This window comes from Melopsittacus undulatus, chromosome 1 (genome assembly GCF_012275295.1).
Source record: "Melopsittacus undulatus isolate bMelUnd1 chromosome 1, bMelUnd1.mat.Z, whole genome shotgun sequence".
NCBI lineage: Eukaryota > Metazoa > Chordata > Aves > Psittaciformes > Psittaculidae > Melopsittacus > Melopsittacus undulatus.
This window is the reverse complement of record NC_047527.1, coordinates 70,672,593-70,695,412: the sequence shown is the minus strand read 5'-3', so window position 1 is coordinate 70,695,412 and position 22,820 is coordinate 70,672,593. Positions and strand designations below refer to the sequence as shown.

Below are 22,820 nucleotides of genomic sequence, written 5' to 3'. Positions count from 1 at the left end.
ACGTTTAGGTACCAGCTCTGTTGGTGCTGTAACATCTGCTTCTCTGTAACACACTGTTGGATCCACAATGCCTCTGTCAGGAGGAGGGTAAGGTGGGGGTGGGGGGATCACTAACTGGGGTGGACCTCGGGTGGTGCTAGCTCTAGGAGGCTTTTGCGGCACCTGCCGTCCATCACCTACAGGAGGATCAATTGACTAGTTACTTCACTGCAAGATATGGAATATTTCATTAATTTTCCTTGTTTAATTGTTATTTTTATTGAAAATCACTATTTTCAAGCACACATTGATTTTTCCTTACCCACATCCAAAATCTCTCTGGATTTAAATCTGTTCTTATTTACCCCAAATAATTAAGGGAGAAGGAAAAGCCAGATCTCTTTTAAGCCAATAGCAACAGGACCAGAATCGAGCATGGGGTCTACATGCACGTCACAACTAACAGTTAAAATCACAGTTTTGGCAGACATAAAGAAGGAGAAAAAAAGTTCAATTAAAAAAAAAAAAAGAAACAAGCTATGTAAGGAAATGTGAAAATGTGGTTTATTTTTATCTTCTTAAGTGCCAAACTGCCTGCATTTGTTGACCTTTACATGACTGTTTTCCTGACTCTTTGAGAGAAAGAGGACGATACTTCAGGTCAGTATTTTGAAATATCTTGACAGGTTTTTCTTTCCTTTTTCTGAGTAGGTTTTTTATTATTTTGACATTGTGAAGATGATTAAGTTGCTTTTTGCAAATCACTGTTTAAGCTACTGAAAGAAATACTCGTAACTTTGGCTGATAGCTTAAATACTATGTGCAACCATTAAATAAATACTTCCAACTTTGCACTATACAAAGCTAACTATTTGCAATGCTAAAAAACTGCTGTTAGTTTCTAGTGTACATAGAGCTACTGCAATTTGGAAAGTCCTTAGATGCTGCAATTACACTGAGGAACCATGACTACCTGCTCATTCTACTCTCATACACTGACTCAGGCATCTGCTTTTGTCATTGCTGAAAACCTCTGGTCTGATCCATTCTGTTCATTCCTATACTCTAAACCTCATGCTCTTGTGCTACTCAAAAATGAAGCAGAACTGAGAGGGAGGAAAAAAGATTAAAACATGATTTTCTACTTAAGAGTCGCTAGCTTCCAGAAAGTCAATACACAAATTAATTCTGGCAAATGTGCAGACTCTTTTTTACTGCTTTAAGAAAACTAGGCACAATAGTTCAGGGTCACAGTAAGTGATTCAGTATTGAATACTGAAGTGAATTTGCCAGTTTGTGAGTATTTTTGGTAAGATCTTTTGCTTTGATTCATGTAGCTAACTTGGGAGATACATAGGTAGCTATAATCCTTTTTCCATCATGTGGCTGCCTGTTTCTTGCAGCACATTTTCCCTTCACTACAGTCTTCCTTTTTTTCACAGCTTTTCTCTCTTGCTCTCAGAGCCATCTGTGCTTTCTCATTGTTTTCCTGCAAGGACCCTGAAGAGAGGCTGTTTTACCAAACTTCCCTTGCTGTTAACATTTTTTTTTCTTGTTAATGAACACATTCATTCAAGAAAGTAGCAGAAAATGTACAGAAAAAATTCTGAAGACAGGGCTACTGTGGGAAAGTTCTTTGTTGGTGTAAAATAATGAGGCTCCATTAAAGTAAATGATACTACAGAATCCTACATCAGCAGAGTCTGTCCAGCAAGCATTTGTGTACACACTACTGAATGGACTAGAAGTGGCTCTGCTCTGCTTTATTTCATCTGCAACATATTGAGCACAGATACAAAATAAAACGAACGCTAAAAGTTAAAGCACCAAATGTCATCACTAAGTGACCAGCAGTAGGGCAAAGCATCAGGAGCATCAGACTGACATCTGCAGTGGTTAAAAGTAAGCCAATTTGCTGAAAACTCCTGTGTTATATGGCACAGCAATAACGTTCCCCTTAGAAGGTTTAAGTAAGAGATGTCAATGGAGTCGAACGTGTCACAAGATAATGGACTCCTGCTGCTACATAAATGCTGAGGCATTAAATGTGAGGCATTTACTGAAAATAAATGTTGGAACAAAGCCAAGAGGTTTTTTTCTAAACTGTGAGACATTTGTAATGTAAGCAATTATGTATGACAGGATGTCATATCTGCATGTCTTAGGCACTTTATGAAACATGAGGTCAAAGGCGCACAGAGTGCGTTATGGCACTTGAAGAATGATTTTCTTAATGTACTGAAAAATGAGTTCCAATATGTGGGGTTATTATCTCATATCTTTACCCATCATAAAACCGCTTTGTTTGCTAAAAGCATAATCTTGGGGTCCTCACTTGGGCAAGGCTCCCACTGATCTGAATAAACTAACAGTCAGATAACAACAGAGGTCTGGGAGAACGTTTTTCAGTCTTCCTGGATGACAGTAAATGTGGTGTCATGGGCAGCTGAGCGGTAGAGTTTCTTTTATTGTATCCAACCATGTAAGCACTCCTTTGAGCGCACCAGTTCTCTTCTACTGATTAAAGACTCAGTAGAGATTGATTGATTGATCAATTGATTAAAAAAATGAGGACCAAATTCAAAAGAAAAAAACCCACTGAATATGGGCAGTTGACATCAAACTGCTGAGGGCTCCAGCAAAAGAAGATGTCTTTAGGCTTTAAGAACACTGGGAGATAATGAACGCGGTTGACTGTAATACTTACTATTCTAACAAAGCCCCACAGCTTCAGCTGCTTTCAGCAATGCCTGGCCTATCTCCGTTTACTAGCATTTCCATTTACCATTTCCAAGTCACTATTTGCTACCAAAACCACCATGACCTTAAGGGTGCAGAACAGGCCCAAGGCTAGTGCTTTTGGGTATGGAGCTTGTACCATTCAAATTATCTGATGGGTGTTAGCTACCTTTTACTACCCTATGGTACTCTGAAAGGTGCTGTTAAAAAAAGCTGGTAATATAGAAACACTTATTTCCAGACTTTCATTCTGCAGAGAAATGTGTCTTTTTTCCCTCAAGTTACAAAAGTTTCTAAACTCACAGCATAACAGATTAAGGAAACTTCAAACAGAGAGCACCGAAAGCACATGCATGTGATTACACAGGAGAAAAGAACGCCTCTCACCCATTGTGCTCTTCCTCTTGTCTTCCCTCTCTTCTGTCCTGTTTGGGATGGCAGGAGTGGGTGGAGCAGATGCAGTTGGTGGAAGAGGGGCACGCCTCTTCTTTTTCTGTAAATCATTTAGGGATCCTCCTTGTGAAATCTAGCAAAGTTGAAATAGGCACAGTAAAGTAAATGTTTTGTTGATGTTGTAAATTGTTAGCAACAAAGAAAAAGTATTTGTCATAAGACCTAATTTCTGAGCACAGTATACTTATAATGAGCATTTATAGTGACAAGAAGAGATTAAAAAGACAGAAAAGGTATAATAACATTGCACTTGGAGAAGGAAAGGGACAAGAACTGCGGATGAATGTCCCATCAATAACACCAGTCTGGCAGATATTTGATGTCTGTGATCAAAGAGAACTAGAGAGCCCAACATTCAACAATGCACAGAATGATACTACATGTGTTGTTAAGCTCAAGACTTAGCATAATCTTGTTTTTCCATTGGTTTCTTCAAACCTTAAATTATGGTTCAATAATCCAATCGATATGTGTATGGAATAAACTCCCTTTCTTTACTTTCCCTCTCAAATTTTTGCTTAAGGACTTCTGAGAGAAGAATCAGAACTGAAAGTTTGCTTGCATGATGATGTGAGATCATACTGTACTCTATTTATGTCTGCTGGACTTCACAGACATACTTCTGAAGATCTGTAACACCTCAGTTTCCAACAATGGCAACATGCTGGTTGGCAAGCCAAGACTACATTGCTGTTTATGCTGCTTTTAAAAATATGACAAAATTTATTACAAGTGACTTGGGTTTCACTGGGTTGCATAATATTTTCTGTAGCTTGTTGGAACTTAGCTCTTAATTTCTTTTTCTGGAAAAATAATAACAATACCACGCAGGAAAATCTGTTGAATTCTTATATTTGAAGGGTATTGACAACACTAGATGGAACCAGGTTTAGCTGAGGCAGAGGGTAATGGGAGCTGCCCACACATGGCATGCTGTTGGCATTCCTGAGTCTTCACTTGCATGACTTCACTGCTCTGTTCATCCTGATACACCCCATAGTCTAAGATACCTAATGTACAGTACTGCTTGGTGGTTTTCTAGTATTTTAAAGGCCTCAACAACAACAATAGTATTTTCTTTAATCCAGAGGACTAATGAACCCTTAAAATACATTTGTTGTGGAAGATTTCATTTAACAAATAATAGCTTCACACTGCTCAAAACTATTATCAGAATTAAGAGGGAAGGCACTAATTTATATGCATCTGTTCCTATGCTGAGTGAAAACTCTGAGCATAAATGAATGGGACATGAATAGAGCCTCCCTCCCTTTTGAAAAGCACTCAGAAGGGTCTCAGGTTATAAACTACAAACATGTTCCTACCTTTCAGGATAATGCTCTAACCACTGTGCCACATGACAACTGGACACCCTCTATCCCTTCCTGGTGAACCCATATCTTGTATATGGAGAAACTTGGTAATAAATTGAACAGGCAATAGAGCACATCAACCAAGATATGCTACAACTTTGTAGCAAACAGCTTCTATAAGATGGAGGGGCTGGAGGTTTGGAAAGAAAGGCACTGGGTCTTTGGAAAGAAAGGTGTCAGAGAACAGAATCATAGACTGGTTTGGGCTGGAAGGGACATTAAAGATCATCTAGGCCATGGGCAGGGACACCTTCCACTAGGCCAGGTTGCTCAAAGCCCCATACAACCTGGCCTTGAACACTGCCAGGGATGGGGCAGTCACAGCTTCTTTGGGCAACCTGTGGCAGTGCCTCACCACCCTCACAGTGAAGCGTTCTGGTCTTATTTCCTACTACTGTGCGTCATTTCTGCATTTTCCATTAAATGTCCACTAGATAAAACCAGTGAAGCCAATCTAGATAAACTTAGGCACAGCAAATGAGCAAGAATGTTCATAGTAACTAGTGATACTGCAGACTTCAATTTTGGTCACAGAACTGCATGGAATTTAAAAAATTCTACTTATCCCCAGAAAAAAGCACGAGCTTAAATGTTCAGGAATGGGTACAGCAAAATTTTAGATGTTCTCTGAAAAACTTCTGCCCCAAATTTGCTCCATATTAAGCAAATACGGAAGCAAGTATCTTCATCACCTCTTCTGATGAAGTGACTACCTTCCAGGGATTAGGAACTGACTGGAACTGACTTAAGCTGTATCTCATCCCTCCGCTCCCCACTTCCTATGGAACAGAATACCCAGTATTGAGCTGAACATGGGAAACTTCAGTGAAACAGACTCATCAGGCTTTAGTTTATAGAGGAGGAATTACAGGTAAGACAGCTACCTGATCCTGCATTCTTTTCCATGCCTATCTTGGGCAATTGGCAAATAGGCACTTGGAAAAAAACGACATTCTTCTGCACTCCCTTTCAAATAACTGAAGATGTGAGCATTTAATACCGTATCCTGATTCTCCAGGATACTGCATTACAAAAGAGAAAATTATCCAAGTGGGGACTTTGATTAATATGACTGCAAAGTTTCCAAAATTCAGTAGCTATGAAGAACTTCAATCATTTGGGAGACAGGCAGCATCTGAACCTCCCTGACACTTCACAAGCACAAATCACTTTAGCTGTTATTTAATGGCATTTTGCAGTTTTCACATTCACTCCTGTCTCTTCAGACAGAAAGGTCATTTTACTTGAGGACAAAAAAATGATCGGCTCATGATTTAAAAGTCTATAAAATCTTGAGAGTCAAAGCAGAAAGTAAGGAAACTTGAGTTTCCCCCTGAAATTACAGAGAGCACTAATCACCCTTCCCCAAGTACCAGATGATAAAGGATGTTACTTTGGTAGTCAAATTCCTCAAAGATACATTACTGCTTTACTAAGAAGAAAGGATCCTTGGTAGAAGGCAGTTTACGTGTTTCAACTCTATGCATTCCTATTTAGTTGAATCTGATGAGGAACATTAGATATGCGGATGAACATGCTGCTACAGCTAAAGAAAAGGCTAGAAAATAGCTACTGCACAACTATAATAATGCAAGTTTGGTCAAATACACACATGAAAATGCTTTTATTCTACAGCCAGCTGAGTGGAGTGTACTTTTAAAACACTATAAAGAAGATGAAAAGCTTGTTTAAAGCCAGCCACACTACAATGTATATAAGAAGTGTCTAGTTCAAGAACAAGTCATAAAAATTGTTAAAAGTAGTTCTTTAACGCCAACTTCAGTAAACCTATGATGCTAAACATAAATGGAAAAACACACAAAGAACACACTGTTTCTTTCTTGCAATTGTATATACAAAACCAATTGAACTTGAAAATAATTTGTTATGGCTGGCTGCTTCTTTTATATAGAAATGAAGCCCTAACAACATTATCCAAAGTAATTTTCCATTCAAACTTTGTTACAGGAGCCCCTCTGTAGATGTAGCAGAGTATTTCCTAGTCTTAACGCTTGTGTTTCACCTATGTAGCATTTTTAACTAGAAGAAAGTATTAGGCTAGCTTCTGTTATGTAAGAAATACATAATCTTTAAAGATATTAGTAAGTGTTCTTTGTCTATAATTAATACCATCAAGTGAGCTAGAAATTAATAAAGTGGGCCAAAACGACCTAGTTCAGACAGTGTCACTTCTGTTCTTATATTGCTAAGACCATATATGATGCAAAAGATGAATTTTCCATTACATTATTGTTATGGTTCACATGCTGCTTGAAAATCACTTCAAATATTGCAGACAAAATATCTGAGGAATGTGCTGGATGTGTTTTCCTTCTGTGAAAGCTCAACATCTTTATTAAGATTTGAGAGCTTTAGATAAGATTTTAGAATATATTTAGACCAAAACAATGTCATGGGGAGGTTATGTGTCAAAACTGTGTGGAAAAGAATCCTAAACCACTAGTTCTTGAAATTTTCAATCAGTAACATTTGACAGTCATGTTACTTGAAAAAGGTCTGTGCATACTGCAAGAGTGGATGTGTAAATTGAGTTTGAGTTTCCTCATTTTGTAAGAGGCCAGTATTTTCTTTGGGTTAAGTTTCACTGAATACGAACTCATGAAGAATAATATTAATGGAGGCCCAAGGAAGCAAAAGCCACCACCATCAGAAATTCATCAAGCATTCAAAGGCAAGGAGGTTCTCACACAAATATCCAGTGTGAGCTCCACTCCTTTGCCTTGCCTGTCCTCTACTTAGAAGTCAGACACTAGGGTTTTTTATTGGCCCTTTCCTATTAATCTTTCTAACAGAAATGCTTATCATGCAAGTACTTGCTAAGTCATGGGGTAAATACCAGCTTTCTTACTCACAGTCTGAACTAGGCCTATCTACTGCAGCTTTACTGCTCCTGACCCTAAGCCTCCTTCTGTAAGACAGAAACTGTATCATGAGTTTGTGCTCTTCTGTTCCTCCACTACCTACTAACACTTGCAACCCACCTGATGATACTGACTACATATCTCAGTTGTCTGAATCACTACTTTGACCAAGAAGGAAATCTCAGTCTATTTCCTCCAAAGACAGATTAAAGACTCCACAACAGTATGATCAGAGAGCCACACATACACAAATCTGTTCTGCTACGGACAGCCCACACATTCTTGACATAGATGGTAAAGAAAAAGGGACTGGGCTTAATGCAACCTAGGGAAGTGCACACAGTGCATCCCTATTGAATAACTAAGTACTGTAATGTTCTCAAGTTCAGTTATATCTTGACTAGTAAAGAACCCAAAGTACCAAGGTGCTCCAAAATGATGATACAGTGAGGTAAAAATCCTTAAGCTAACACTAGAAAAACATCACATTAGCTTCTCAACTAGATGCTGAAGGCCACCTGCATGCCTTCTGGGAGCTACTGCCTTTCAAGGAATACATTTTTCCCATTTACTGAATTTAGCTGAAGGGGGCTTGATCTTCTTCAAGGACTACTGTGCTGGGACACAGACATCAGAGAACAAGGTACAGGAGAACTGACATCTTGGAAGAAGCATAGACATACAAGAGACATGTACTTTCTGCAGGTCTGAGAAAGAGCCTGAAAAAAAGCTGAGTGATCAGCTCAGAAACACAACTAAGAACAACTGAAAAATTGCCATGGAAAGACTTTGTTGGGCATGCACACTAAAAGTGATCAGAACCTTCCTGAGTTACCTAGAACAAGTTTTCCCTGAACAACTGCAGGTATTTGTGTAGTAGCTGGCATACAGACTTTCTGGAGAAACCCTGGATAATTGATAGACAGATCTAAGCAGTTCTAACCATGCTTTAACAGAAACTCCCTCAGTGGATCTAGTCAAAATGTGATCGTGATGTTACAAAAAAAGTGCATACTTTGAGCTTCAAAATCCAAACAACTCTTTCCAATATTTTCATAAGTCTTACAAGAAACATTTGTCTTACGGCAATAGATTTTTCCTTTAGTCTCACTGCTATTATTTTGCCATAAAAAAGGAGAAATGGAAACTTGAAAACTTAGCAATTTTCCAGGTTTTCTATTTAACAAAATCATCCTTAAAGCTATTTTCTTCCTGCTCATACATCATAGCTACAGGCGATACACATATTCTATCAGCAACAGGGTTATGTCTGGAATAAGGATTGTTTTTAAGAAATGTCCCATGGTGGTTTAGCAAATACAAATAAAAAAAATTACATAGCATATGATATAAACTGTGTTAAGACAGCTCAGATACTCTCTTGCTTCTTTTTTTTTTAGTGCAATATTATGCATCAGGATCTTTTATTGTGTTATAGAAGACATTCTGTCTGATTTGTATACAAAAGTGTCTTGTTCAGGGAATCAGTGAGTGATTGTTTGCAGAAATTATTTTTAGAAGTAAATAAAAAGGATTGGAAAAAGAGCACATGGATTCAATCACTAGCATGCCCTGACTAAAAACTGTTTTCCATCATCCAACGCTGACTTTTATTTAAGCAGGCCAGACTCTGATACACCTGCTGGTGATGATACTGTGTGGGGTCAGAATGCCTGCAGAACTACAAGAGCATTTAAATATGATCCACAGAAAAAAAAAATCAGAGCTAATTTGTAACTAAACAAACAATGGCAGCATCCCAAACTATGGGTGGGACCATCCCAACCATCTTCGCTTCATAAAGAATTTAAGAAATCTTGACATAATTAAGAGCCATTTACAAGTAAAGAAAGAATAAAAGATACATATTTTATTAACCAATTTTAAACTCCTGATATAACCATAACTGCACTGATGCTTTATAGCACTGTAGGAAAGACAAGCGGTAGGTTGGTATGTCAGTAAGATTTATGGTTTGAGAGTTTTTAACAATATTTTGCTACGATTTTGTACATAATTTAAAGCAGTTGAGAAGAAAATATTTTGATCCAAGAGGAGCCATTCTAAGAAAATCAGAGAGATAAATCTTTCAGCTGCAGAACGGAGACATAAATCTGTCCACTAAACTTGATGATATAAAAGCTGTTCTATCCAGCTGATTCTGCATTTTCACAGGGCAACAGAAGCTTCAACATGCCTAGCACTAGAAACCACAAGAAGTCCCAATTGAACATTAATGTGTCTTAAACAACATTTACTCATATGTCTAATATTCCCTGGACAGGTCATACATTATTAGGCTTTTCACCAGCATACACTGACAAAGGAAAATTCAGGGAGCTCTCAAAAGAAACTGGGTGCATGAGCAATTCATGAGGCTGACCACTGTGAGCTTCATTGTATTAAATTGTCTATTCAGCACTTAACTTCTCTACCTTGTTCCTTATTAGGTAGCACCCATTTCATTTGATTAAAAACTGAATGTTTAATCCACACGTACATTACAAATGGCATTCAAAGACAGCAGTCTGATGTTTCCCAAAAAACATGTTCTGATGTTGCAGAATGCATTTGTGTGGCTTATTTAAAAACCTTACTAGGATCCCATGCAATCCAGTGACATATTGCAAAACAAAATACACAGAGATACTAAAAACTCTGGAACATGGAAACAATGTTAAAATAGGATATTATCTGAAAAACTTATCATTTGATAAGATGCATAGAAATAACTATGCTTTACAAACTGATCAGTCATTTTTAAAAAAAGATTGGTCATTTCAGTTCTGTACATCTTGATTTTTCAGCGTTGGATCTCACAAACCTGAAGATAAAATGAATAATAAAGTTAAAGGGAGATTTAAAATAAACTATATAGATAAGCATGGTGTGATAGCAAGACTGACATTTGGACTGACTAGACCCAATAGCTTGTGCTACTCTGGACACGCCACTCTCACATGGAACAAGGTTAGGTGAGAGATTCCCAAGCTACTGCCAACATGAGCTCAAGTCCACAGTATAAGACCAACTAACTCTTCAAGCAGGACAATTGTGTTTGTGTTCTAACACAACACTGCTTTGTATCAGGGTGTTCCCTCCTAAGTTTCAAGCTCTGCACCATGCCTCCCTGTACTGTGTTTGGACAACGTGGTGGCTGCACCCTGTCCATACTCATAGCCTTAGCTTCTGAGCTTGCTTTGCAAGTGATCAGGCACTGTGTTAAGTGGGAAGTCTGGCTTGTAGACTGCAAACTCAATTGCTTTTCTGCAAATACCCTTACAATTAATGTTTTAATCAGATGCCATGAAATATTGTATAGCTTTGCCTACTTTTATGCTACTTAGTTTCAAATTATTTTTTTTGCATTACGCAATTCTGATATTAGAGTTTTGTAATAAAATTTAGCAGCCATTATAAAAAAAAAAGAAAAAAAGCTGTGACTGCAAAAACATCTCAGTCTTAATAACAGACAAAAAGCTCAGCATTGCTGGATTTTACAGAAATTGCTACGTTCTTGCTCTTTTGTTCATAAAATAAAAAAGGTGAAAGCCAAGGATGTCCTTGAATACGCAGCTGACTGGCGACAGAAAGCTAAATCAGTTGACACATGAAAGCCACTACAAGGTTAAGGGGCAAGCTCATTTTTCCATCTGTTTTTATTGAACACACCCTTTGTGAAATGTCATGGTCAAGGGCAGTTAAAAATTAATGTCATTCTAATCTTTAAACACTTTAACTTGTTCACTTCAATGTGTCAGACAGGAAACTATCCATAAACAAATTTTTGAGATGTTAAATTACTAAGATAGCTGTGATTTCCTTCTTTTGCAAAATCTCATTGCTAGCTACAATATTATTTCCACTCAAGGAAGTCACTCTACAACACCAAATATTTTCACATGCATTGAAACATGTAGACTACACAAGCCTGCGGATGTTTGCTTTGGCAAAGAATTGAACTTCCTCTGTTTCTCTGAATACAATTTAATCCTCTTCATTTATGTCTTCACTGGGGGGCTGGAGAGGAAACAACAAAAAAACTCTCAAACACTTAAAAATTACACTTTAAATCCACCACAAAGTGGTTTGCTAAGATTCATTTCTCCTCTAGAGAAGTTAAAAAAGGCAAAAACAAGCTCCAAATTTTCATTTCATACTTGTGCTTATCTTTTTATTTAAAGCAATACAATTAATAGAACAAATTAACATTAGTAAGAGTTTAAAATACATAGCAGGACTGCAGCTCATATTTCTTCTGATAACTTTACATTGGTCATGTCAAACTCATTTGCAATTTCTGTGAGTCATTGTCTTTGGGAAAGGCACTGGCTGAAGGGTTTTCTATACCATTTTTTCTTCCTCAGTGTCACATCCAGGATTACAAGCTGGCAGACTGGTTGGTCTGCCTGCCTGCCCTTAAAAATTAGAGAGATGTTGTGGGTCAAGTGAAGAACTGCAAAATGTAGTCTGCATCTTTGTCCAATTTTCTGCCAAAAGAATGGGCTGTTGCCTAAGATGTGTTATGGCTAGAAAGCGGAAGGCAATCACAGAAATGTTTTATCAGAAACAAGGAGAACCATACCCTTTCTACTGCCACTACATGACATGCCTCCCTGCAGCTTAAGCTTTCCTCCACACTTAGAATTTTCTTCTGTAGAGATAGCCAAGTTGAGTTTCTTGTGCTTAGCGCCAAGTCCTAGGCAATCACCTCAGAAGTCTTCTCAATTTAGAGAAAAACGTATCTGACTTAATTCCTGTGTTCAACCCTCTTATATCAGCCCTCTGCATCTGCAGACACACAGAATGCCTGGGAAACCTGGTCTGGGTGGTAAGTCAAGTCATAGTTTACAATTCTTTTCCAATTTGTAGAATCAGAGAATGCAGAATCATCTATTCCATGCCATCCCTTCCTACTGCCCCGCTGCAAATTTCACTCAAGTCTAGCTCCTTCCAGCACTTAAGGGCAGCCAGAAGCCCCTATTTCTACAATCTTCAGAAAGCAGGAAGAGGGGAATAGCAAAGTGGTACCATGACATCAATAACTAATACTAAATACTAATGAGGACTGTAAAGTAACATGGCTCTACATCAAGCTACCTTCTCACAAAATTTTTATCATCCAAAACCGCATACAGGCTCTGCTGCAAAGACATGCTAGAAAATGCCACCATGGCATTCTGCTTACTATGCCTGCCTGGAAGTGTCAGCAGCACAGAGCTGAGCAAGACTATGGGGCTGTCTGTTGAGCTATGATATTCTGATTAAGATGAGCACACTGCAAACAAAATGAGGTGCCTATTTCTCCCAATGCCCTGCACTGTTCATTCTCTAAAGGTAAAAACCTGAAGGGATACGCAGTCAGAGGAATTGTATTGGTGCTCCCCTCTCCCCTTACTTTTGGAATATTATTGTGAATGTAACTCAAATGACAGCCTGAAGTAGCAGTGAACAGTTTTTATTAGGTAATACTTGTGATGTTTTTCCTTGCTTTCTTGTTCGGCTAAACAATGACCCGAACACAATGCTATTAAGCCATTAAATTAAACTTGATTTACACAGAATGCATTTACGTAGTTAATTTTTCTATTCTGTAATTTTTTACCATTTTAATTTAGGATCTAAGAAAGGTGGAGTTACAACCAAAATGTGAAAAGCGACACAAAGCCAGTTTCTAAATTAAGCACAGTGTTAGGGTCATGTTTCATTGCTTACTGAATGCCAGCTCTTCAGAAGCCTCACGGCTTAAAATCATCTTTCTCTATTAACTTCCCCTAAATACCTTGCCCAACAAAGCCTAATAATTACTTGACACATACTTTTTCTTTAATGAGAGTTAAAGCTTATGATGACATCAGCCTGTCCTATTTGTCTGTGACTTGCAAGCCAGATGAAGTTTACTTACTAAATGTTGCAACCCTGCCAAAACTCAGGGCTGCATAGAACACTATGTTCCGGCCCTGATGTCTTTCCAGTTTTCAATGAAGTGCTTGACAGAGACCACATGTGGAGGTCAAGTGATAGTATCATGATCTCACCAGATGGTAAGCTGTGGTATTATTCCCAAGGCAGGTAGTATAGTCGGTTTAGAACCAGTTGGCAGGTGATCCATGAACTCACAGCCAGAAGAAACTAGATTATTGCAAAAGATCAAGAATGCTATTGATGTCGTCGAAAAGACTATTCCAAGAATTTTTCTTGCACGTAATTCTATGACTCAACTCTCAAGATGTATGTTTTGTTGCACAAAAATAGAAGGATCTATTTTACTAACTGCTATCTTAAATCAGAAGCCCTCCTGTCAAACAAATCTCGTATTCTTGAATAATTATTATGTGATGCACATGAAATGGTTAGGGTTAGGGTTGCCTAGGTTCTTATACACATATCATGGATCACCAGGTCACTCACTTTGATGTTGATTCAGAGGTCACACCTACACAGGTTAGAGTGCAGGACTGGACTACTTTGCAGAGAAAATCAGAACAACAGACCATGGAGGAAACTGACAAAATTTTGAAATTACATTCTTCCATCCCTCTACAGTAAATAACTGCCATGAGTGCAAGAAACACTCAGTACTTCACACAGTCCAGCCTCCAATTAAAGCAGATAAGCTTAATCACTCTTAACATACTTTGCTACTATTTCATGGACAAAGTTGCAAAAAACTTATTTCTAGTAATGCAATAAAGACACACAGTGGAGTCCCCTTACAAAGCAGCAGATTTTTTTTCCAGAGGCTGAAGAAGCAGTACTCTTTCAGAAACAGACATAATTTTAAAGCAGACTTTAAAATTCAAAGTTACAGTGGTGCAAAACCTGTTACTTGACCATAAACTTCATCTATGTTACAACAGATTCTCAAAGGGTCAGTGTAAACGCAGTCTTACTTTCCCTGCACTTCTGAGAGGCTGCACTCTCTGGCTGGCATCAAAACCTCCACTGACATTCTGCAGCTTGTTGATACTGGCCAAACTTCAGAAAAAAATATAATCAATTCCACTTAATCACTTCTTGACTGAGAAAACTGAGATTCTTTTTAATTAATTCATCACACTGGGACACCTTACTTTATTTAAAATTACAGGACAAAAGAGTTGGAAAATAAGGGTATTAATTACACAACACCTGTTGGAAAGTAAGTTGGTTGGCTAAAAACCATTTGCCTAAAGTTATTAAAATGCTTTCTGGAATTCTGTTTTCAAAATGGGACACACTCTGCTAGTAAACAAATGTGCAGCAACATGACCATTGAGAGCTCTAAAGGGGAGGGGTGGTAATTTGGACTGAAACTATGGAACTTCTTTAGATGTACAAAGAAGTATTAAAATGTAACATACCCTTAACTAATACTCTTTGAAGATATTGAGAAAGTAGTTACTACAGTGCATGTGTCATCTACCTGTAGCCTGATAACTACTTTTACAGAATTAACATGTTGGTTAAGTGTGCAAATACCAGAAGTTATTTTTACATCTGTTTTTTTCATAAAAGAAGTACAAATTACTCCTCTCACTAGCAGCTTTTTTTGAGCCTTCCTAAATTTGATGCTTTCCATAACAGCATCATGTAAAGCATCATGCAAAGCATCAGCCATCACTGCACATTTCTCTACTTTCTTTTAATTTAGGCCTGCATCCTTTATCAAAACTAAAATGTACTTGTTCAATGAAATGAAGCATCAAGATTACACAGTAAATACTATCTGATGTTCCACTGGCTGTTTTCATGTTTGCCATCTGAGCATTGTTTTGTCAGACATGAACAAGTCTGGATAGTTCTCATTCAGCTAACTGAACGTCAGCTTTAGAGCTCTTTAGCGAAAATTGAACAGATAACTTAAAATTGAAATTATGTGTTTGGTATTCTGATTTCCCAAACATTTACTGTGATGTAGGGCATTTTAAGGACCACAGACCCCTTGTACTACTCACTCTTATTCCTACTACCAGTTCTGGTACATCTTGATAATGAAATCTGCAATAGGAGAGCACAAGCCAGGTTCAGCTCCAGTGGAAAGGTTAAAAAGATAAAATTTTTCAGGTTTACAACTAGTTACAAAGCTGACTGTTTCTATAAAACTTAATGTATGTCATCACAGAATTTCATGTCTATGAAGTGCAATAGTTTGTATATGGCTTTTGTCAACACAGGGCAATTAACTGGAAGTCATTAAGAAAAGCTCCACCATTATACACTTTTCTTAAAGAATTATTGCTGAATCTTTTGGGCACAAGTGGATAGATCCAGGAAAGCAGCACACCATAAAAGATCAGTTTGGCTTGTTATCTCCTGAAAGGTGGAAATACCATAATTTGTTAAGAAAAACAATAGCCCCATCACTGCACAAGACATAAGTGTCCCAACTGTTCTTTCCTCAAAGGACTTGCAAGCTAGAGAATATCTGACATGCACGTGGATCTGATATTGATTGCAAATAGAATGGGATCAAGTTTCTCATGCTGCTTTTTATTTTGTCAGTGAAAGGCATAGGTCCAATAGAGTGCACTGGACATCACCCACACAGCTCTCAGCCACCTGTAATTTAAGTTGCATACTTGCACCTCAGTATTTTGAGACGCAATCAGGGGGCTGCAAATACGACTCTCAGAGTCTGTACGGCTCTTTGATAGTGCACTTACAATACTAAGTTGCAACATGTATACCAGGCAAGTTGCCTTAGGGCTCATGCTGGAAAATTCTTTTTGCTCATGTGATTTTCTTGCAAAACTTGCAGTCTCAATCTGCAAGTGCAAAGTTTTGCACTTATGAGCACATAACAAAGAGAGTGATGATTGGGACTAGCAATCAAGGACAGCTGTTTCTGTTTTTAACAAGAGACTTGTTGCCTCGTTATCAAATTACCAGTGATAAGAAGACCAAGTGAAGTCATTGAGAATGCTGCCAGTGACTTTCCTGGAGTGGTATCAGATCATATGAGACAAATATATAGATACAAATCTCTTCAGTATTCTCCAAAAATAGCTCTACTGGGTTAGATCAAGGGTTCTGCTCAGGCTTCTGTATCAGACTGCAACAAGCACCTGGAGGGCAGCAGAAGAAAAGTGAAGACACGTTCACTACTACCTCCTCTCTACTAGTTTTACATCTACCAACCATCTTCATACTGTGACTTCCTGGTGTAGTTTTATATTTAAAGATTCACACAGACTGGTCATTCTTGCAGCATTTGTTCATTCTCCTCCTGAGCCTAAGTAAACTTTTAGCACCCACATCAACACCTGGCAAGGCATTCCATGGATCTATTGCTTGCATAAAGAACCACACACTTTGGTTTTGTGGGGTTTGCCTCATTCTTACTATCTTCAAATGCTCTTGTAATGGCTGGTTGACTAGTCAAATCTCAAATGAAGAGTCAAATGAAGGATAATGGTTTACTTAGTTGTCTCTGTGTTAAGCTACTCTACACCTTTGATTACACTTGATGCCCTTCCATGAGACTCTTCCCATTCTGTAATACAGAAAATCTGAAACAAGGGGAACGCTACTGTAGTATTTATGGAGGCATAATAAAGCTCACAGTACAGTGGTGTAATAAAGTTCTGGGTTTACCTTCTTTTCCTCTCCTAAAACATTCTGCATCTGATTTGCTTTTTGGATTGCTGTTGATCTTTGAGCTGACTGTTTTCAAAGAAGTATGTCTTATGATCCTAAGATCTTCCCAACTGGTTACTGCCACCCTAGAGACCAGCATTTTACAACGTATTAGGGAAAATTCACAGTGGTGTTTTTCTCATGTATATCACTTCACACCTCCATAGAATTTTACTTGTTTTCACCTGCAAGTGCTGCCAGCAGTCAATCTCGTAAGGTCTTTCAACAGTTTCTTTCTCAGCCTTTGTACTATCTGGATAATTCAAGTACCAGCAAAAAACTGTCACTTCACTTTTTTTTCCAGGTCACTTCTTAATATGATGAACACAGATCCTTAAATACCCTAAAGCTGTTGCAATGTTCCACCACTAGATGAACTCATTATTTACTCCTAACCCATGACTCCTCTCTTCTTTTCTTTACTGTCACTTATTTAAGAGTAAAACGACTCTTCTCCTTATGGAATGGAGACTTGATTTCCTTAAGAAACCCCTGGTGAGGGAATTCTGTGGAAGCTTTGTAGAAACCCAGACAGACTATATCAACCAGATCACACATGCCCATCTGTCTGCTGCATGCATCAAGAGCACTCTAAGAGAGTTGTAAGGTAGGGTTTCTGTTTTACTATTCATTATCTTCACAGATGACAAGTAGTTGAATTTCCTATTACATTTCTATTAATTTTTCCAGTATAAGCCATGTTGGGAGACTTACAGTTTTATTTCCTGCAAACTTTGTAAATAGCAACTCTCCTTTTGTTTCCCCTCCTCTGAATTTCTTTATGAAAACCCAAAATGTGGCACTGGTAGCATTTAGCAACACTATTCTATTTTCCCTATTTCTTTGCCCCACACAGTAGAAAAAGACTTAATACAGACACCGTTATTTTGTACAATCTTTCCCGTTTCAGATAGCACTGCAGTCTCTGGCTCATCATCTTGAGAATAGCTGCTGCTGCTCAGACAAAGGAATTAGAGCATACTCCTCAGACAAAGGAACTAAAGAACATTCCTTATCTGTGTTACTGGAAAAACTCTATGTTCATTATCTGCCTATGTGGACAACCTTAACCTGTGAAAAATGTAAAGCAAACTTGAACTGCTTTACCATCCTAGGAGAACAGTAGGCAACTCTCTAGCCGAAGAGCAAGGCAGTGTTTACATCAGTGTGGTAAAATAAATTATTTCTTTATAAAATACATATTTATTTATAAAATAGATGTCTTTATGAGCAAAAGAAAAAGACCCCATCATACCCATAAACTCTCAACATCTATAGAAATGCATAAATGAAGTAAATAAGCTTCTAAGGGAAATTTCAGGCAGAATAACTAGAATAAAAGCCCCAAAGCCTAGTGAAAAGTTTCATAATAACCATGCAGTACTTATGGCTGAGTACATCCAAAATAAGTGGCTGCTACATGAATTTGATGTGAAATACAGAGAAATAGATGCAATCTCAATTTTTAATGGGTTTACCTATTGACTACATATATATCCAAATTAATACGCAGAGAGACTCAGCTACTCTTTGGCCTCACCAAAATACTGCCTCATGCCAATGGTGTAAGAAGTCCCCAACCTCCCAGTCTTGCATCATACAGCAGTACAATGTGAACTCCAGCAGCTAGCATTCAAACTATAATATAAAACCTAGGAAGACAGCATGACTCAACAACTCTAGGAATTTTGGAAAAAAAGTATCTTTCATAAAGATTCGATATCCCTACCCTCATCACAAAAATGCTGTTAAGAGATACCACATATCGCCTGAGAACTCTAGCAGGTTTACCATGAAAACTAAAGACAATAGCTAACATTCATGATAGCCTCAGTTAATGAACAAAGGCTAAGGACCTTTTAAAAACAACATGCAGCATACACATTTCAGGACTTTTTTGTGCACAACAAGAAAATCAGTCCAGAGCCAGAACAAAGCCAGTTATTAAATAACTTTAAATCAACATTTTAAAAACCATTAAAAAAAATCAGTCAAGTGTTCTCCCTTCTCCTTCGGAACAAAACCTTCTTTTGTATCCTCAGGGAACTCATAAAAACATGAGAAGTGACCTAGAAGATGCAGTATTTTGTAGAAGTAAAAGACATTTTGAAAACCAGCTTTTTCCTACAGCAGAAACTGATTCATTGCATCCTTCCTCAGAATGTGAAAAAAGTATCTGTTATTCTCAAAGGAGACTTCTGGATGCTCCACAGAAAAAAAAAAAAAACAAAGCAAAACAAAAATACATTCACAGAACACTTAAGGGAGAAAGGAAATGTGTCATAAGAGAAAGGTTGAGAAGACCTCACCCAGAAGACCTCTGAGTCAAAAGAAACCTCCCTTCCTCTCTGAAAGATGATAAAAAAACCATGCACTCATATCTTGTTGACTTCTAGTAGACATTTCTGGCTTAGGTGTAACCTAAGAAAGAGAGATAACTAATCTAAGTCCATCCAGCCTCTTACTGAATTCTTGGCTCCTAATTTAAGCAGAATACAACTGTCAGATAGTCTCCACCATGAACTGCTCACTACCTTTCACATTATACAGAAGTATAACACAAGAATTCATACAGAATTCACCTTATATGGAAAAAAAACCCCATAAGGTAAAAAGGAAGAAAATACCTATAGCATAAGGCTATTCTGCTAAAGTATGAAATCCAAATAACCCCTCCCACAAACACAACCACAGTCATTTCTACAAAAGCAGGATCAACCAACTAGGCAAATCTAAAGCAAATTGAAGCTTTTCTTCTGAGGACACAGGACTCCGATAAGAGCGAAGCTTTCACAATAATGAATTACAGCAGATGCACAAAGGAAGAGGTACAAGGCAGTAAGCTGGTAAGAGTATGGTGCTTCTGGAGGTGTTCACAGCGTATGCTAATCAAGCAGGTTTTAGACACCTGCCTATGATAAATCCCAGTTCTGTAGGTAACCATGGTAGATGTTCTTATCCAGTTGTGCTTGTTCTGTCCCTCAATTTTCCTACAATTGCAGTGCCTGCTGGTACCATGCCTGTCCCATATAACGATGCTTTTGATGGTCCAAGAAAATTTGTGAGTAAAAAAGTCTGTCATCCACACAAACACAGGTTCTTTCTAAGCACTCATCTGTTTCTCAGAAGGAAAGCCAACTGCAGTGTTACTACTATTTGAAATACCAGATTCATCAAAAAAACCCAGGTTCAAAGCAGATTTAAGAAACTTTAACCCACAGGGCACACAGATGGACAGCTCTACTGATGGCATCCTTACTGACACAAATATGCATATTAGGAATATACTTTACTCTACACTGTTCTACAGGACCTGTATTCATTGCTTTAGAGATTAATTTGCAGCCACAGGAAAATGTGCCATTTTGAAAGCCTGAGGAGAACAGCAGTAACAGTGTGATTTAATACCAATCAAGATTATCCTTGCAGTCAGCTAACCACAAATCCATGGCATTAAATTATGAAGAAGTAAGGTGGAAGAATGATAATAATTTTGTGCAAACATGCAAGAAAGATATCCGTGCAAAAAAAAAACCCAAACCCCGCTGTGCTGGGGGAACATTAGTGGAAGAAATGCTGGCTTTGCTCAGATTTTTATATTAACAATTTCAATTTAAACTCCTTTTGCAACAGAAGGTGGCATAGTGAAAAATAATATGATATTAAAATCACAGTGGCCAGATACCAAGTTGCTGAGCAACCAGACGTAGCTTCTGACATCTTAAAAGTTCAGAAAACATCAAGCTACAAACTCAGCTTCCTAATTATGGACAGCTGAGCTAACCATTTCCAAAAAACTTGGCCACTGTTTTAGAATACATTTTACTTCTAAAGAAGATAATGAGTCACATTTCAAGTGGCTTCCAAGTCTATGCCTGTAGCATATACACATACATGTGGGAAATCTGAGAACTGAAAATTCAGGGACTGATTCTGGAAATCTGGGTGAGACTATGGTTTAATAACGCTTTGAACAAATTTAGTATGTTAATAATGATTTCAATATCATTTCATTCACATATTTCATTCACTGCCTGTCCTTTATTTTTACTACTTGAACATTATTTCATGGTTCTTGCTGGCAGAATGAATTCCAGGTATGTTTTCACTATATGCTGTGATCATTTCCATGCCATCGAATCACAGAATCTTAGAACGGGTTTGGGTTGGAAAGAACCTTAAAGATCATAGAGTTCCAATCCTCTGCCACAAGCAGGAACACCTTTCACTAAGCCAGATTGCTCAAAGTGCCATCCAACCTGGCCTTGAACACCGCCAGGGATGGGGCAGCCACAACTTCTCTGGGCAACTTGTGCCAGTGTCTTAGCACCTTCACAGTAAAGAATTTTTTCCTAATGTCTAATGTGAATCTTCCCTCTCTCAATTTAAAGCCATTCCCCCTTGTCCTGCCACTACATGTCCTTGTAAAAAGTCCCTCTCCAGATTTCTTATAGGTCCCCTTTAGGTACTGAAAGCTACTCTAAGGTCTCCCTGGAGCCTTCTCTTCTCCAGCCTGAACAAAATGAAAGGTCATTTTAAGCCTGCGAGGTTGCCTGCACACGGCTTTCAGCAGGACATTTCACTAGAGTACCTCCTTCTTTTGACATAATCTTAAAATGCTCAATTAACCAGAGGGGGCCTAAGCTTTTGATCTTATATTGGTTTATGTATAAAAGGACAGTGAATAGTACTGTAACACAAATTCTGCTGTGAGAAAAGCATCCCTATCAAAAGCATGAAAATACTATTAAATGACTAGGATGCCTAACCCAGTGTCCTGCCAGCTCTGCAGCACTCCTAACAACGACTGCCAGCAGAATCATAATTCTTTCAAGTGCGATATGTACTGGGAACAGGGGAACATACATTGCAGGAGGCTATCTCCAACAGAAGTATGGAAACATTTAAAAAGGAAAAAAGGAAAATCCTGTGTGGTGGTCAGTATTTGGCAAAAATAGTATTTCCTCTGCACTTCCACATATTAAATTTCCTTCAATTTAATAAGACTTACAGCAAATACTGAAAGTATCTTCTCTTTATAAACAAGAAATTTGGCAAATTTTCAGTGTGAGTACCTTTTCTCCTCCAGAAAAGATATGACAGTCTCATTTATATTTGTTCATGTTAAAATGATTCTCTTAAAGCTGAACTTCACAGTTAGGCATAGAATTGGTCAAAAATAAACTAGAAGTAGGGAGAAATAAACCTTTCAGCAGTGATCTGAGCAAGCCTATGACTCTTTTTGGCTGCAATATTCCTTCTTATTTATGTGAGTAAGCCTCTTCAATAGCTAAGTCATTCCTGGTGACAAAACATCTGCCTTGATCAAATACTGAGGGCAGGTAGTCTCCTCTAAAGATATGGCCTTGATGAAGAATGGGGAGTCAACAACTGTCCTCAGCAACCCAAGTTTGAGATCTGCATGGAGAGGAGAGGAACATATGTTAGTTTATCTACAGCACCTCCAGGAAACTATGTAAGCATGGAAATAAACCTGAGAACTGTGTGTTTTTACAATGGACTCAGTTTATACTGTGCGTACCATAAGGAGACTTCAAATTCTGCTAGCACATCATCTAAAGTGCTGTGATAGAGAAAAGGTATTGTTTGCAAAGGAGAGTCAGTTTTTCCTACCTCCTATACTGCTCAGCTCTACTCTGAATGGTGTGGGCTTGATCTGCCAACCTAAGGAGGGAAACTCCTTGCTTCTGAAGTATCCAGCCTTCTGGATTTTCATACTGGTAATGCTGCCATACCCTGTTCTTCTGAGAAGCAT

General features: G+C 38.1%; 1 protein-coding gene across 1 annotated transcript in view; it reads right to left on the bottom strand.

The window, feature by feature from the left end:
• Positions 1-22,820, bottom strand: part of COBL (cordon-bleu WH2 repeat protein) — a gene marked incomplete at its 5' end in the record, with an annotated part of 115,293 nt that overhangs the window by 47,548 nt on the left and 44,925 nt on the right. Inside the window, 2 exons of the mRNA XM_034068000.1 lie at positions 3-176; positions 3,106-3,244. Of these exons, the coding sequence (XP_033923891.1) occupies positions 3-176; positions 3,106-3,244 (313 nt within the window). The remainder of the gene's footprint in view (positions 1-2; positions 177-3,105; positions 3,245-22,820) is intronic.